We start from the raw sequence: 16,725 nt of genomic DNA, 5'->3' as shown, positions 1-16,725 counted from the left end.
CTCCAAAAAGAAATTAAAGCTTTCTTTTAATCTGTCAGGTTTCCCACATTGAAACACTTCCCTGGACAGCATTTCCCATTACCTTTGAAAAAGGTAAACATCATTTAATCCTCAGAACACATCAGAGAACAGTTACAAGCACATGTCCAAATATCACAGAAGGAGGAAAAAAAAAACAAACCCAAACCTAAAACTTTATTTAGATTAGTCATTCCCCAAAAGCACCCTACAGGTTTGCTGACCCAGGACTAGTTCACTAGCTCAGTAATCCAGCAGTCACTTTCTGAATTTCAGGAAGTTCACTGAACCTGCTGATCCCAAGTGACTCACACATGAACCTCAGCACGGGTGTGAAGGAGCAGTCAACTGGGAAGCTGGAGACAGGCACTCCAGCTGGGCTTCTGGCACTCAGGAATCATACATATATAGTCCTAAAATACACTGCAAGCTGCCTGTTACCTGGGAATGACTCCTGAAGCAGCAGCTACAAAGGCCGGTTTTAAGAGCAGCTGAATTTTATAGAATTTCTCGTTACAGAAATCACAGCATATTGATGCAGTCAAGAAAAAAAGAAGTTGGGTTTTGCCTTTTTTTTTTTTTTTTTTTTTTTTTTTTTTTTTTTTTTTTTTTTTTTTTTTTTTTTTTTTTTTTTGTTTTTTTTTTTTTTTTTTTTTTTTTTTTTTTTTTAAGCAAGCATATGAAAATACCCACACAGATCTGACACCTCAGAGGACAAGAAGCCCTTCAGAGGCAGAACTCTGCAGCAAAGCCCACAGGACTCACACATCAGGGGTGTGATTACAACAGACATTAACAGGCAGCAAGAGACAAGTAATAATAAAGATAATTAAGAGATAAATAAGCAAAAATAAGAGAGAAAATTACCTTGCCTTTCTCTTGAATCCTCTTCTGCACCTCTGGGACAGGCGCATCTATGTAGATGACCAGGTGAGGCGGCAGGAATTCACAAATGCTGATGTCTTTGATCTCCTTGTAGTGATCAAGGCCTGTATAAAACACAAATAAATCACATTCCTCATTCTTGTATTTGCAGTCTCCTCTTCTTGGCTCATGGAGCCAGTTCAGGGTAGGCTTCTCCTCAAACAGGATTCAGGAAGTTTACAGAATAAACAACATCCACATGAAAGCAGAATTAAACTATGAAGCTGCATGCACTTAGATCTAAGAATCTAAACCCAGCTTTATCAAAGAGGAGGTTTTATTCCTGACTCAAGTTTAGTGGAATCTGGTTCTTCTTCCGTCATTTAGACACAGTAGAGCAGCAGGACCTCTAATCAAGAGGTTTGCTCACTAAGGATTGCAATGCAATCCATTGTTTGTCCCTGGAATTTTATATTAAACTGTGGGTTGCTGGGATTTGCTGCCTCACCAAGGCAGAGCAGTAAGATACAGGTGGTTAAAACCAGCTCTCAAAGACAACCAGCAACTTCCATCAGCTGTTAAAAAACAACTATACCTCCTAAATCTATGCCAAATCAAACAGCAGAAACACGAGGCAGTCAGGAAAACAGTTGCCTTCACCTCAGGAGCAGCCAAAATACCAGATTTACTAAGAACAGGCAGCAACAGCTCAGGAGCTCAGTGCCCATAACTCCAAACCACAGAATCCCTCGGGTTGGAAGGGATTGAACCAGGGGGGTTGAACCCACCTGGTTCAACCCCCCTGCTCAGAGCAGGACTCAGCATTTCCAGGAGAGACATCCCAGGCAATCTGCTCCAGGGTTTGACTCCCTTCACAGTAGGAAAGGGTTTTTTTTCCTTTCAAATGAAACTTTTTGTATTTCAATTAGTGCCCTTTGTCTTTTGTCCTCTCCCTGGTGCCACTGAGAACAGACTGGCTCCGTTCAGGAGTGCTCCCCATCCCTGCCCTCCCTGAGTTACTCAGACACAGAAACATGTTCCCCATCCCTGCCCTCCCTGAGTTACTCAGACACAGAAACACTACCAGGTATTTCTAAACACTCTCCTGAGCCTTCTCCTCTCCAGCCTAAACCCCAGCTCTCTGAGCCTCTCCTCACACACTGGACATTGTTTCTCAGTGACCTTTGTTGCCCTTTGCTACACTCACCCCAGTAAGTTCACACTTTTTCTCAACTGGTAGTCCAGAACTGGGCACAATACTTCAGATTTGGAGCATCCTGGTGGCATCCTCTGCTCCAAGGACACAGTGGTGGCTCACATTCAACTTGGGGTCCATCAGGGCCCCCAGGTCATGCTCTGTGTAACTTCCTAGACAGTTTTTAGCTCCCAGCATACACAAGTGCCTGCAGATATCCCTTCCCAGGGGAAGGACTTTGCATTCCCTGTTCTAGACCTTCCAACCACTTCTCCATCCTCTCCATGTTCCTCTAAATAGCACCCAAAACATGGTGCATCAACCACTCCCCTCCCAATTTTGCATCACCCACAGGTCTCCTGAGGCTGCACTGTCCCATCATCCATGTTTGAAACCCAGTTTAAACCTGGTCCAGCCCCAGTATCCTCCCCTGGGGTACACCAGTAGTTACTGGCTCCAGCTAGGCTTCGCACTGCTGATCCCAAGTCTGAGCCCACTAGTTGAGCCACTTTTCAAGCCACACTGCCCACAAATGCAAGCCTTACTCCATCCCTGTGCCAGTGAGGAGGCTGTGAGGCAGCAGTGACAGCCTTGCATCATATAACCCTCAAGCACTGCTCCCCTCTCCCCCCCTGTGCCAGCCTGCCAGGAGGAGCTGACTAGCAAGAGTCTGAGCAGGATTTCCTTTTCACAAAACCATGATGACTATTATCCATCACTTCCACATCTTCATATGTTTGGACATGGCTTCCCAGAGGATTTGCTCCACCACCTTCCTGCAGTCAAGCAGAGGCTGACTGGCCTGTAGCTCCCTGGATCCTCAGCCTTAGTCCTTCTCAAAGATAAAAGCAACATCTGGGTTTTCTGATACTCCAAAGGCAAGGCAGCCAAGCCCTGTTGGCCCATCACTGACCCCAAACCCAATGCTGCAAGAGCACAGTCAGCTTGAAGGAGCCACATTTCCAGGGAGCTGCAGGAGTCTCTGGCTCACAGGACACAAGTAACAGTGCTGGGGCTCTGGCACAGGTTGCCCAGAGAAGCTGTGGCTGCCCCTGGATCCCTGGAAGTGTCCAAGGCCAGGTTGGACGGGGCTTGGAGCAACCTGGGCTAGTGGAAGGTGTCCCTGCCCGTGGCAGCAGGGGAACAAGATGGGCTTTGAGGTCCTTTCCCAACCCAAACCATTCCATGATTCTATGAAGGCACAGAATACATGTTCTTTAACACATCAGCAGCACCAAAGCCTTGAAGAACTGGAAATCTCATGGTTTGAGGTCAGTCCTTGATGCATAGAACAGGAACACGCGAACAACTGATTATCTAAAGGGATCCCAAATTCCAAGCAGACATTTTTTTTTTCTTTTTTAAAAAGTAAACTGCCACACTTTTGACAGATTATGGTAAAATAACCTTCTTTTGCATGCCAGGAACTCACATCTCTTGTGGATATATCCCTGTTTGAACATGGCATCCAGGAAAACGAAGTCGCTGTAGGGAGAGCGCTCCAACACCACACCTTGACCTGCAAGGGAAAACAGGCTCCAGGTTGGAACAAAATCAGCTCTAAGATCCCTTCCAACCCAAACCACTCCATGATTCTCTGATTCTAAGCAACAGGTCAGTCAGTGTTGGGATAAAAACCCCTTTTCTCACTAGAAGACTCTCAAATTATAACAAAACCACCACAAAACTGTATTTAATGAAACCAAAAAGACTGAAAACAGTCACCACCAGGAAGTAAGCTGGGAGCCTGTACAACTCACAGCTATCACGGCATCCTTAAAATGCCCTTTTGAAAATAACCACCAGGGACTGCCAAACTGAAAATAATTAAACTGGCAACTGGTGAGTGAAATAAGAAACAGGAGTGTGCAAGGCAGTTTTCTAAATGGGCCGTTACCTTGTACTAAGGGGAGGAATATATGAAGTTGAACAAAACAAGAGCCTTTCATTTTAAAATGCAGAGAGTATCAAAGCACTTTGAATCTCCTGGGCTGGAAGGGACCCACAAGGATCACTGAGTCCCACTCCTGGCCCTGCACAGGACACCCCAACGATCCTGAGAGCAGGTTAGCCAGGACTCAAGAGTCAGAAGTTAGTTTGGTCCTGAGCTCTGTGCCCTGTGAGCCCCACCTGTGCTGAGCAGGTGCTCCAGGGCATCAGCGTACTGCAGGACACGATTCCCATAGATCCAGGCCTGCATCCGGTAGGAGTGTCCATCAGGGCACTTGGGGTCCGTGTAGAACCTCTCCATGTTGCAGAATCCATTGAACTTCTCGGGGAGCAGTGTCCCATCCCCAGAGATCCTGTTCATGTAATGGATGTCGGCCTCCGGGAAGTGTTTCATTCCTGGGAAGAACAACCCAACAACTGAGCACTAAACGAAGGAATAAGTTGTGTTCACCTACAGCAAAAGCCTTTTAATACACAGTTGTTCTTTAAACAGCTCTGAAACAACCCCCAAGCCTCTGGTCTATCACATCAGAGGGCAACAAACCCCACCTTCAAGCACTGCCCCCTTTCTGCCCCCCACAATGAGAGCTGAGCACAACCTTGGTGCCACCAAACCCACTGTCCTGACCCTCCCTGTACATCCCCAGGGACAACCCAGCCTCTCCAGGAGACCACTGACCCCATCAGGACTGGGATTTCACTCACAGCAAACCCCACCTACACAGGCATCCTCACCCCAAGCATTACCTATAACCCCCCCCCATTCCCCAGTTAATTAAGTTCATCAAGAGCTGCTGCTTTGGTGAGGTTTCCTCACACAGCTGCACTGTTAAATTCCACCAGCTGTCAGAGGAACAGCCCCAACAAGACATACCCAGTTTCTGTGCTAGCTGCTCTGCCAGCTTGCCCTTCCCAGAGGACAAGTTTCCCTCCACTGTGAAGACTTTGCTGTAGTCCGTGAACCTCTTGGTAGTTCTATCTCCCAACATGTAAGCCAGCCACCCATACTGCAAATTCTGCTCAGGGCTGCTGTGAATTCTTGCCTGGAAGAAAACACAAGGAAACCAGCACATTTGGGGTTTTTTTAGCTGAAAGTGAAGCTTTTTCAGACCTACTACGAGGAATTTTTATGCAGTAACTGTAGCACTGACATTTCAGCTCAGCAACTGAAGCAGCTGTTAGGCTGGGAAGGTGGTTATGAAATTAAAGGCTGGGAAGACAGAAAGCATGGACCAATTCTCAGCATGTTTTTAGGAGGGGCTGCTCTGCCAGAACCCTGCTCTGACCCAACACAAGGACCCAAAATGCCCAGAGTGGCTGAAGGTCACACACAGAATGTGCCCCGACTCCCAGGGGAGACCCTGCTTTAGGCCTTTGCTTGTGCTGTTTCGTTTGTTGCCGGGTTGTAACAGCGCCAAACCCTCTCCCAGTCTCTCAGGAAAGCTACAGCTTCCTTTCAACACGGCTTAGTGGGCAAAAGCTTGAATCTGATGACCCTAGGGGCCTTTTCCAGCCTTAGAGATGTCATGATTTCTGCACAGCACGAAGGTGGCAAGAGGCAGCAGAGCCCCTCTGAGCCCTGCCCAAAGCCCCGCAGCCCCCGATGACACGGAGCAAAGCTCGCCCTGCGCGGTGCAGGGACCCGCCACACCCAGGATTTGTTTGGTTTAATATCCTTCTGGTGGCAGAGCCACAGCTGAAGGTCACTGGGTCACCCTCAGCCATTCACGCGGGTCCCTGCCTCACACCTCGCCTCCTCTCCCGCCTCCCTGCCTCATCCTGCAGGGAATGTCCCATCCCCAGGCACAGTCCAGCCGTGCATCCCCCCCAGCGGAGCCCCCCGAGCGCTCTCCGCGGCCGGGACCCCGAGCGCGGGGGCAGCCCCAGCGCCCTCCCCGGGCCCCCCGCTCACCGCCGGCAGTGCGGGGCTCCCCCCGAGTGCGGGGCTCCCCCGCGGGCCCCGGGCGGCCGCGGCCCGGCCGAGCCGGGACACCCACAAGGACATGGCGGGCGGCGCGCGGGGATGACGCAGCGCGGCGGCGACACGGGAAGGGGCGGGGCGGCGCGCCCGGACACGCCCCCTGAGCGCTGCCACCTGCGGCCGGGGCCACGCCCCTGAGCGCAGGTCACGCCCCTTCGCCTGAGACCACGCCTCCATTAGCGCAGGCCACGCCCCCGCGCCGCGAGGGCTGTGGCGGGAACAGGGAGATTGGGAACGGGATTGAGAACTGGACTGAGAACGGAACAGGGAGACAGGGAATGGGACTGGGAACGGGACTGAGAACGGGACTGGGAACGGAACAGGGAGACAGGGAATGGGACTAGGAACGGGAGAGGGAACGGAACAGGGAGACAGGGAATGGGACTGGGAATGGGACTGAGAACGGGACTGGGAACGGAACGGGGAGACGGGGAATGGGACTGGGAATGGGACACGGAACGGAACAGGGAGACAGGGAATGGGACTGGGAATGGGACTGGGAATGGGACTGGGAACGGAACAGGGAGACAGGGAATGGGACTGAGAACGGAACAGGGAGACAGGGAATGGGACTGGGAACGGGAGAGGAAACGGAACAGGGAGACAGGGAATGGGACTGGGAACGGGAGAGGAAACGGAACAGGGAGACAGAGAATGGGACTGGGAACGGGACACGGAATAGAACAGGGAACGGGACTGGGAATGGGACACGGAATAGGACAGGAAATGGGACTGGGAACAGGTGGGACAGAGAACAGGACAGGGAACAGGTATGACAGGAAACGGGACAGGGAACGGGACATGGAACAGGCGGGACAGGGAACACACAGGCAGCCTGCACCATGTCTGGCCACAGCTCCCGGTAGGAAGGAGTCTGGGCCGCTGTCTCTTTCCCATACCCGCACATCCAGTTGTCCCAGTTCCCTCTGTGCCCTTCTTTGAGTGCTTGGCCAACACCTCCAAGCCCAGCTGCCTGCGGGGGATCCATGAGAACAGGCAGGGACATCCTGCGTTGTTCCCCCACGGCATCCTGGTCTTCCCGGCACCTCCCTGCTGAGCCTCTCTGCTGCCTCCTGCCTGTCCTGCTCCAGGTGGGAGGTGGGACAGGAGCCCTGCCGAGGTCTCTCCCCACCTGTGAGTCCATGGACAGCAGGGGATGAGTGATCCCAGGGAGAAAACAGGCACAACTGCATGATTTGGCCTCTTGTTCAGTACAGGCACCTGCTTTTGGGAACCTGGAGCTCAGGTAGGATATTCACAGCCCCCTTTCTCCTGCATCCCATAGTGCCAGAGACACCCTGGGAGGTGTGTCTAAATCCTGGGATTTAGGCTTGGAACATGTGCAGCACCCCAAGCCCAGCTCTGCCTGGCAGGAGATGCCTTAGGAAACCTCTTTGCTTAAAGCTGCTCTCGGTCTTAATCTATCTATTTCCAGTGGGTGGAAAGAGGTAAATCAGGTGGATTTTCCCAGAGGAAAGCCGGCAGTGGATGTAGGAGAGCGATGTAGAGCAGCCTTGGAAAGGCTCTGAGGTTTGGAGGAGCTGGGGAGGAGAAGTCCAGGAGGAGAGCACTGGGGGCAAAGAGGGGCTGGGGGGCTTTGGCCAAACATGGGAGCACACGTGTCTTCATGTGGATGTGGCACTTGGGGACGTGGGTTAGTGGGACATTGGCAGTGCTGTGGGAACAATCTTAGAGGTCCTTCCCAATCTAAGTTATTCTGTGATTCCTAAATCTGGGGGTGTCCCACAGGCTGTGGAAACTGCCTTCCCACAGCCCTGCCTGCCACTGGGACACCTGGGAGCAGCCTGGGCCACCTTCCTCCCACAGCTTCCCTTCTCCACTTGATGGAGATACCGGAGTGCAATTCCAGGCCTGAGCTGGATCTTCCCCTGCCTTATTGAAAATCACACCCAAATTCCTTGATCTAGGAAGGGCACAACCAAACGTTTTACTCACTTCCCATCAAACTGACACCATCCCTGCTGACCTGGCACATTTTTGATCCCATTAGCTGCCTCTGGTTTGCCCCTGGCAAGAAGCGATCGAGTTTCATTTCAAGGATTTATCCCTGGAATTTGCAAACGGCTTCAAAAACCCAACCAAACAACCCACACAGGATGTGACTGCGTCTGGGTTTCCTTAACAGCTCTGTCTGCAGCTATCCCGGGTTGCTCCAAGCCCCGTCCAACCTGGCCTTGGACACTTCCAAGGATCCAGGGGCAGTCACAGCTTCTCTGGGCAACCTGTGCCAGGGCCTCCCCACCCTCGTTCATGAAATGGCGAGGAGGCTGCGTTTGGTGATGGATACTCATCCAGGAGAGGATGCCCAAGGGGTCTTGGAGGATGGAGCAGGAAAACAGCAGGTCCTGTTCAGCGTGGGGAGCTGTAGGAGTGATGTGGGTGGGCACTGCGCTCCCACGCATCCACAGAACACGCGGGAGCGGCGTCTTGTCCCTGGAAATGGCAAGGGAGGGGAACAGGCTTGATTTTTAAGCAAAAGGATTTGTGGTAACGAGCAAACCACAGCTGGATGTGACGTCTCTGTGCCTGGCCTTTGTGTCCGTGGTTGCCTGTCCCTGTCATCCCTGTTTTCCCCACAGCAGCTGGACGGGGTGTGTGGGGGGGAAGAGCGAAAGCTTTGGACGGTGTTAACCCAGGGAATTGCAAAGTGAGAGGGAACAGGCTGTTCCTGGAGGGGGACAAGCGAGGCAGTCAGGCTGTGGAATGGTGGCCCACGGACACGGTGTTTCCGAGCATTCAGTGTCCCTGGCGGGGGGTCTGTCCCACGGACACGGTGTTTCCCAGGTTTTGGTGTCCCCCGGGAGGGACAATGTCCCACGGACACGGTGTTTCCGAGGACTCGGTGTCCCCTGGAGGGTGTTTCCCAGGATTCAGTGCCCTGGCGGGAGGTGTCCCACGGACACGGTGTTTCCCAGGATTTGGTGTCCCTGGTGGGGGGTGTCCCAGGGACACGGTGTTTCCCAGGATTCGGTGTCCCCTGGGAGGGGCGATGTCCCACGGACACGGCGTTTTCCAGGATTTGTTGTCTCCTGGGAGGGAGGGATGTCCCATGGACACGGTGTTTCCCAGGATTCGGTGTTCCCTGGGAGGGGCGATGTCCCACGGACACGGTGTTTCCCGGGACTCGGTGTCCCTTGTCCCCAGGACCGAAGGGGCGGGGGCGGGGCCGATGCCGAGGGGGCGTGTCCGGGGTGTGTCCGGGGCGTGTCCCCGGCGTTTTCCCCCCCAGCCCCGCCCCGGGCGCGGTCCCGCTCCGGCTCCCGCTGCCGCCGGTGCCGCTCCCGCCGCCCGCGGGATGTACGCCGGGAGGAAGAGGAAGAAGCCGGTGCCCAAGAGGTGGGTGCAGGGAGGGAGTTTCCCCCCGGGGACCCCCGGGCGGGGCGGCCGAAAACCGGGCAGCGGGAGCCCGGCTGGATCCGGGGAGCTGCCGGGAGCTGCCCTGGTGGGAGCACCGGGGGAGCGGCATGCTTGGGTTACTCGGTTTTAATTAGGGTTAATTGGAGCTAACGCTGTGTCGGCTCTGGCACGCTGGTGGGAAAACAGAAATCCCGAGGATGCTCGTCCTGAATCCCAGTGAGGAGCCTCGCTGGAGAGTTTGGGCTGCTCGGCTGTGATTTTGCAAGCTGGGCTGGATTTCGGTGCCTGCCTAAGTCAAACGTACAACGATTACTAATTACCAAAACATCTCAATTCCTTAATAATTAATTACCACGCTGCTCAATAGCTGTTGCATAACATCCCCCCCCGGTGTGTCCCCGGTGTTTCCTGGCTCCTTCATGCCTTCCCTCCACCTCAGCTCCCGAGTCCTGTCAGCCTGTTTAACCTCAGGCTTGCAGGTGTATAGGAAATCAAGGTGGATATATATTTTTGGGAGGCCGTGGGGGGGACGGATGAGCTGAGCCCAAGCCTGGGGTGAAGGTGGGAACATCGACATTATAAACCTGTGGTGGAAAGTTAACTCAGAGCCTCTCTTGGCTATTTATCTGGGAGTCTTCCTGTGGAAACATGAAGGGTGGTTGTTCTGCCTCAAACCTGTCTCCTGTTCACCTCGGAGCGGCGATTCCACCCCTCTGGTGTACCAGACTGAGGGTTTGGGCTGGATTTGTGGCTCAGGGTGTCTTTTTGGAGCAGAAGGGCCCTCATTCCCTGGTTCTGGAGGGTCAGCCTTGGGAATGGGAAGGGATTATTCTTCTCTGTGCCCACTCAGATCTTGGGGCGGGATCCTGCCGGGAGAGGCTGGGTGGAGTGGGGCTGGGGCCAGTGGGATGTGCAGCCAGCCAGACGGGGTGAGGAGGATGGGGTGAGGGACTTCTCCGTCCCCTTTGCAGTTTGCCCAGGGCTTTTTACTTAAAAAAAAAAAAAAAAAGATAAAAAGGAAATTAATAAAGAGCAATATATCAGCTCAGGCAAACTCCACTGCTGGGAATAATATCCCTTGGTTCTTACCAGCTTGCAAAAGGGATAAACTTCGTGCTGGGTTCCCGTTCAAAGGGCAGCTGGGGAAAAACAAACCAGAGCATCAGCACGGCCTTTGCCCTGCCGGGAGCAGAGCTTTCCACCCGGCTCCACTCCGGCCCCTCCACTTGGGGGTCACTGGCTCACCACGGGCCCCATAGCACAGCTTGCAATGTTTGCATGGTTTGTAACCATTTCACAAGGCTCCAGCAAACGGAACAGGGGCTCAGACCTCTCTGAAACACTTTTCCTTGCCTGACGTGCAGGTGTTGAGCAGCTTTGTTGAACGCCAGGGCTCGGTGTGCTGTGCTGGGGCACCAGCGCTGCCTGGGGCACCCTGGAGGGGCTGGAGCTCTGCCCTGCAAAGAGGGGGCACTGAGGATGGAGGTGGTCCAAAGAGAAGGGAATTGAGACAGATTTCAAACATCTGGACCAGTCTTTACTGTTTCCATGAGCCATTTTCCTCACTGTCACTCCCCTCTCTGAGGGTACCTGCTGTGTGCTGCAGCTGGGGACATGCAGGCACAGAGATGCTGGGGTGTCCTCCCTCGGCCTTGGGGTGACTTGCCGCTGGCTGTGCCACCCCGTGTGCCTCAGCCAGGGGACTTTCAGTGCCTAACCAGACTGTCCAAGAGATCCCATTACAACTCTGTGTTTTACCCACTCCTGTGCTCATCTCCAGTCTCATTTTCTCTTCTTTCTGGCTGTTTGGGGGCTGGATTTGGAGAGTGAGCGAGATGAGGACTTTGAGGGGTATCTGAGGAAACTCAGACTAATTTGCTTCACCTCTTTTTTTTTCTAATTAGAGTCAAGGGAAAACTGTTTTTAATTTTTTTCCTTCCTGTGCGTGACTGTGATTTCAAAAGTGTTTAATCCACTAGATCCATAAAAGCCCTGGTGCCAGTGTGTTTTGCCCAGCTTGTATGGACGAGTTTGGTGCTGAGTTGTCCCAGTGGTCCTGAGTGAGGGTCTGGCCCTCCTGATGCTGCTGTTACAAACCAGCAGGATTGAGCTTTCCTGGGGAAATGCTACAATTTTCCATTCATCCTTAGGAGACCCCTTGGTCACTCTTTGAGCTGAAAATTCAACAGGCACCTCACTGCAGTTCATTTAGTGCTCATTTCCCTTCGTGTCACACTTGTGAGCAGCCCTGCCAGATGAGATTGGAGAGTGGTGGTAGAGGAGAGAACTTAAATTGCTGCTAAATACTGGCAGATCCTGTTATCCAAAACTCCTTTATGGAGAGAGGATGCCTGGGGAGGGGGAGTTTGTGGTTAGACAAATTCCGTCAAACAAAATGAGGTGCGTGTTAAGGGATGCAGCCGAGCCAAATACGGGGGGGTGGTGGTGGTGGTGTCTGAAGGGTTTTTCTTCAAGCTGCGAAATTCAAATTGGCATTAAAAAATGAAGCAGACAAGGTGACATCCAAGACTCATTAAAGTTGTTAACTGAGCTCTTGCTGCTGTGTGGGGCTTTCAGCTGGAGTGTGTGAGATAACTGCAGCTGATAGAGATGGCATCTTGTGTTGGCTTGAGGCAGAGAAGAGCTGCTCTCGTGGACACTGTTCCTTCTGCAGGCGGAGGGTTGGTCCCAGGGCTGTCTGGCATCAGATGCTGTTTTAGTTTAGAAATACTCATCTGAAAGGAGCAGAAATCAGAATATTGGAAGTAAACAATTTTTTTTGCATCTACTTTGCTTTTTTTTTTTAATTGTCCAAGTCGTGGAATCCCAGAATGGGTTGGGTTGGAAGGGACCTTAAAGCTTGTCCCATCCCACCCCCTGCCGTGGGCAGGGACACCTTCCACTCTCCCAGGTTGCTCCAAGCCCCGTCCAGCCTGGCCTGTGGGCAATCCCAGTGTGATTAAACTCTCCTTTGCCTCTCCCAGCCCCAAACCACCACCTGCTGAGGGTGTGAAGTCCAACCCCTCCAAGCGGCACCGCGACCGGCTCAACCAGGAGCTGAACAAGCTGACGGGGCTGCTGCCCTTCCCTGAGGATGTGCGCTCCAGGCTGGATAAGCTCTCCATCCTACGGCTGGCCGTTGGATACCTGAAGGTCAAGAGCTACCTGACAGGTGAGTGTCCATCTTGTGAGGGGGGAAAAGCCCCTGGGGTCAGTACCCAGGGGACTGCACAGCTCATGCCCCACCCCAAGCTTTGGGAGGGAAAGCTGTGTTTCCTGAAGATAGGATGGTGGTGAGATGTGGGATCGGGCCCTTGGATGCTGATAATGCAGTGTTGCACCTTTAGCTGAGGTGCTGGACTGAAAATGCCAAGGAAAAGTGGGCAGGAAAGTACCTCATCTCCCAAAATGTGGTGGAGTTGGCAGTGGTTCCTCGTGGGACCCCTCACAACACACGTTTTATCTGTGTCCCCTCTGGAAGAAATCATTGGAGGGTGATTCTGGAAGGAAAGCCTGTGTTTGTTTTCTGGAAGGAAGGAATCACCTTCGTTTTTGGATGTCACACATCCAAGTCTGGTTCTCTTCGGTCAGTTATGGGTGCTTGGTGTCCTGGAAAAGCAACATCCCTGGGACAGGGAGACCACCTAGTTCAGCCTTGGAAACTGAGGGTTGGAGAGCAGGCAGGTGAGTGACTGGGGAGGGGTTGGGGGGTGTTGGGAGCAGAGGATCCCGACCCCATCACTCTTGGAAGGGGTGACTGGCAGAGGAACATCACTATGGATGGAGGGAGCAGTTTGGGAGCAGTTTGGGTGCCTGCCCAGGAGCTGAGACCTCCTGCAAAGTTCCTCCATCTCATCAGCAGCCATCCTCCCCGTCCTTTACGTCCAAACACCCTCCTTTACTTCCAAAAACCCTCCTGTGTCCCACTCCCACCAGCCCGTGGTGAAGAAGGGAGTGATGTCTTGTTGAGCAGCAACATTTCCCTCATCCAACTGGAATGGCAGTTTAAAATTACATTAAGTAACTATAAATTTATGATGTAATACGTATTCCCTGTTATTGTGTTCCATATTATGTATTTTCATATTTATTCCATATTTGGTATTCTTATATTTATTCCTCCCTCCCTATCCTTCCCTCCCTATTCTTCTTCAAGCAAATCTTTAATTCTTCTTCAATCCAGTCTCACTCCAATCTTCAATCCAATCTTCTTCAATGTATTATAATTACAGTATATTTAATATGTAAATTATAGTATATATCATACATATCATATATATATGGTATATAATATGATATATAATTATTAAATTATAAATTGAATTGAACCCCTCCAGGGTCTGTAGGCTGCTGGACCTGGCACTGCTGGGTTGATGGTTGGACTCCATGATCTTGGAGGTCTTCTCCACCCTTTATAATTCTGTGGTTGGGCTCCTTCTCCTGAGGCTGCAGCTCACACATGGAGCTGCAACGGTGGGATCTCTCCATCAGAGCTGGTTTCCCGGGTGGGACCCAGAGCAGCTCCATCTCCAACTCCCATTCCTGGGCAGTGCTGGAGCATCACAACGGCGATGCCTCTGGAATGGACTCGAGGGTGGCTGGCAGAGCACCCAGTGTAGCTGAGCGTGGTGGACCCTCCTCCTTGTCTGTGGTCTCGGCTGTTCCTTGAGCACCTCTGACGTGTCTTGGGAGCTGCTGAGGGCTGTGCTGGACCTGTGCTGGCTGACTGGCTGTGGGTGAGAAAGGCTGTGACCCAGGGGGTCCTTCCTGGGAGCAGGACCCCAGAGGATGTGGTGGAGGCATGAAGAGGCACTTGCAGCAGAGGGAAGATGTCTTTGCACAAGAGAAGTGATTGCTGCACACATTGGGTGTGCTTTGGGCTCCTCAAAGCCAAGGATGGACTGAGAGTGAGCTTTGCTGAGTGCCTATTCTTTTCTAACCTGCTTTTTTTGGGAAAACCTGGGGAGTGGGGTTCAGTTCCCACGTGTCTGAGATGCGGGATGGGTGGCTGGGAAGGAAGGCAGCCGAATGCCATGGTGGCAGGGTGTGATGTTTTGGGGACACCACAGGTCCCTCTGTCCCAGGCGGTGCTGGCAGAGCATTAACTCCTTCCTGCTCCCTGACCCAGCCACAGGCTGTGGCACACAGCACGTGTCTGGGCCAAGAAGGGAAATGGGGGTGCAGAGCCTGGCTGGGGGGAGTCACCACATTCCCACGAGTCACCAGGACATGGGGACAGGGACATGCTTCATCTCCAGTGCCTTGGGCTTGATGGAATGGGTGATGTACACTGGTGGAGGCAGAGCATGTGGAGGGCAGGAAGGCAGCAGCAGCTTTCTGTGCTTGGAGGCTCCTGTTGTGTCCTCTCACCCCCGCAGACTGAATAGACTTGGCTCCCTTAGCTTTTGCCTCATGCCTAGCCCTCTGGAGCTCTCCCAGGGCCCTCTCCAGCGAGGATGCTGGTCTCCAGGAGGAGACCCCGGTGCCAAACTCTCCAGATGGGACCTGTGCCTCCAAGCAGGAGCTGGTTGCTGCTGGCTGTGCTCAGCATGTGCTTCCCAGCGTGAGAGCTGCTCTGGAAATGCAATTGGCATTGCACGGATTTGTGTTCCTCCTTGGAGACCTGTCCTGCCAGGCCAATTACTCCCATTTGGCCACTTGCCTTTGATTTCCAGCTCCTTCCCCTTGCTCTGCCCCTATTTGCCCTGAAGTTCATCGTGTTTGACTTCAGATCATCCCCCCGATTCATCAAGGTCTGCCTAGTTCCAGCCTTGCCCGATGAAGACCCATGTCGGCTGCAGGTCAGGGCAGCCTGTTCCTGGCTGTTCCTGTTCCTGGTGTGTCCCCTCAGGCATTCTGGGGGGACATGGTGAAGCCCCTTGTGCTGTGCTTTCTGCTCCAGTCTTGCTTCATGCAGGCCCCTCTCCTGCAGCAGGAGAGCGTGGCATCACCTGGTGAGCTTCCCTGTCCCTCTCTCCATCCACAGCCCAAGTGTGGCCTTATCTCCAGGCAGGAGACAGTGGATATTTTGATAGACTGATAATTGCCTTATCTCCAGGCAATTGATAGACCAATTGCACGTGGGCTCACAGGGTGATGCCCTGAGGCTCCTTTTCTTCTTGTGCTGCATTTCTTGTGCTCCCTCCATGCCTGGAGTGGAGCTTCCCTGTGTTGTCTGCGTCCAGCCTGGCTGAGGGAGGGGGTTCCAACCTTCTCCAGCTTCTCTGGTATTTCTGATATGTGGGTACTATATGCCTTTGACTCAGGAACTGACCTGTTTAATGGAGTGTAGGAAGTCAGGCATCACGGTCTGGGGCAGTGTTTGGGGTGGGACAGAGTGGAAGACAACTCGTAGTGAGTTTGAATGCTGGCATCAGTGCCTGCTTACAGGGTGGATATTAGGGAAAGGGTCTTGCATCTGGGTGGGACCCTGGTTTCCATCACAGGGTAGTGACTCACTGCACCATCTTTTAAAGTTGCTTTGCTTTTAAATGTTCTCTCTTCTGTCCGTGCTTTAGCGAGAAACCAGAAAATTAGTAGTTTGCTGGAAATGCAAACTACTATGCAAGGCTCAGGTGTAGAGAGGAAAGCCCTCAGAGCTCCCTCCATGCCTCCACAGGCTGATTTTGGGCACACACATCTGCTGTAAGTCCTCTGTCCCCTGCTGCAAGTGCTGCAGGTGTTGCACAGCTCTGGTGTCTCAGTTTCTCTGTGCAAAATAAATAAAAAAAAAATTAAGAAAAAAGGAAATTTGGCTTTTGAGTTGGGTTGGTTTTGGCTGTGACCCCTGGGCTGATTCTTCCGCGTAGTCAGAAGGAGGAATAGACCCAGGAGTCCAGGTTTCCCTCTTCCTTTGCTTTTGGCATGCACTTATCACCAGCTGTGGGTGATGCCCTGTGGGTACCTCAGGGGGGGACCTGCCATAGTTGAGCACTCCTGTGTTTGCTCTTCTCACCGAGCTGAGGCTTCTCCACCCTCCCCAGGCCAGAGCCTGCTTTGGGCATCACTGAACTGTCACAGAACCATAGAATGGTTTGGATTGGAAGGGACCTTAAAAACCATCCAGATCCAAATCCATCTTACCGGAGGTTATATGGATAAAACACAGCAAGACAGGGGCTCAGGGCTTGGTGTCTCCCAAGCTTTGCTCATCAGAGCCAGCCTTTGAGTGCTGGTGGATAGTGATGACAAGCCTGGTACTATCAAAACCTGCATTAGAGGCACTCTGAAGGTTTTGTCACTCGTATAAAAATGGACTGAACCTCGCTGCCAGCCTCATGCTGAGCTCCTGTCTGCAGACCATTTTGCAGTGGTTGCTACTTGGACCTGTGTGACGGTC

At 52.7% G+C, this 16,725-nt stretch overlaps 2 protein-coding genes across 2 annotated transcripts in view; one reads left to right on the top strand and one right to left on the bottom strand.

Moving 5' to 3' along the window:
- The window catches only part of NDUFA10 (NADH:ubiquinone oxidoreductase subunit A10), a 28,879-nt gene extending 22,836 nt beyond the window's left edge, over nt 1–6,043 (bottom strand). Inside the window, exons 1-5 of the mRNA XM_017835640.1 lie at nt 5,940–6,043; nt 4,902–5,070; nt 4,208–4,423; nt 3,510–3,596; nt 886–1,007 (exon numbers count right to left, since the gene is read on the bottom strand). Coding sequence (XP_017691129.1) covers nt 886–1,007; nt 3,510–3,596; nt 4,208–4,423; nt 4,902–5,070; nt 5,940–6,032 — 687 coding nt within the window. The 5' untranslated portion in view covers nt 6,033–6,043. The remainder of the gene's footprint in view (nt 1–885; nt 1,008–3,509; nt 3,597–4,207; nt 4,424–4,901; nt 5,071–5,939) is intronic.
- Nucleotides 6,044–9,281: 3,238 nt separating this feature from the next.
- LOC108507574 (aryl hydrocarbon receptor-like) overlaps nt 9,282–16,725 on the top strand; it is a 21,777-nt gene continuing 14,333 nt past the window's right edge. The window contains exons 1-2 of the mRNA XM_017835643.1: nt 9,282–9,365; nt 12,371–12,558. Coding sequence (XP_017691132.1) covers nt 9,325–9,365; nt 12,371–12,558 — 229 coding nt within the window. The 5' untranslated portion in view covers nt 9,282–9,324. The remainder of the gene's footprint in view (nt 9,366–12,370; nt 12,559–16,725) is intronic.

Source organism: Lepidothrix coronata, unplaced genomic scaffold (genome assembly GCF_001604755.1).
Source record: "Lepidothrix coronata isolate B3197 unplaced genomic scaffold, Lepidothrix_coronata-1.0 Scaffold261, whole genome shotgun sequence".
Classification (NCBI taxonomy): Eukaryota; Metazoa; Chordata; class Aves; order Passeriformes; family Pipridae; genus Lepidothrix; species Lepidothrix coronata.
The sequence above is the reverse complement of the archived record's forward strand: the minus strand, read 5'-3'. Positions and strand labels throughout refer to the sequence as shown.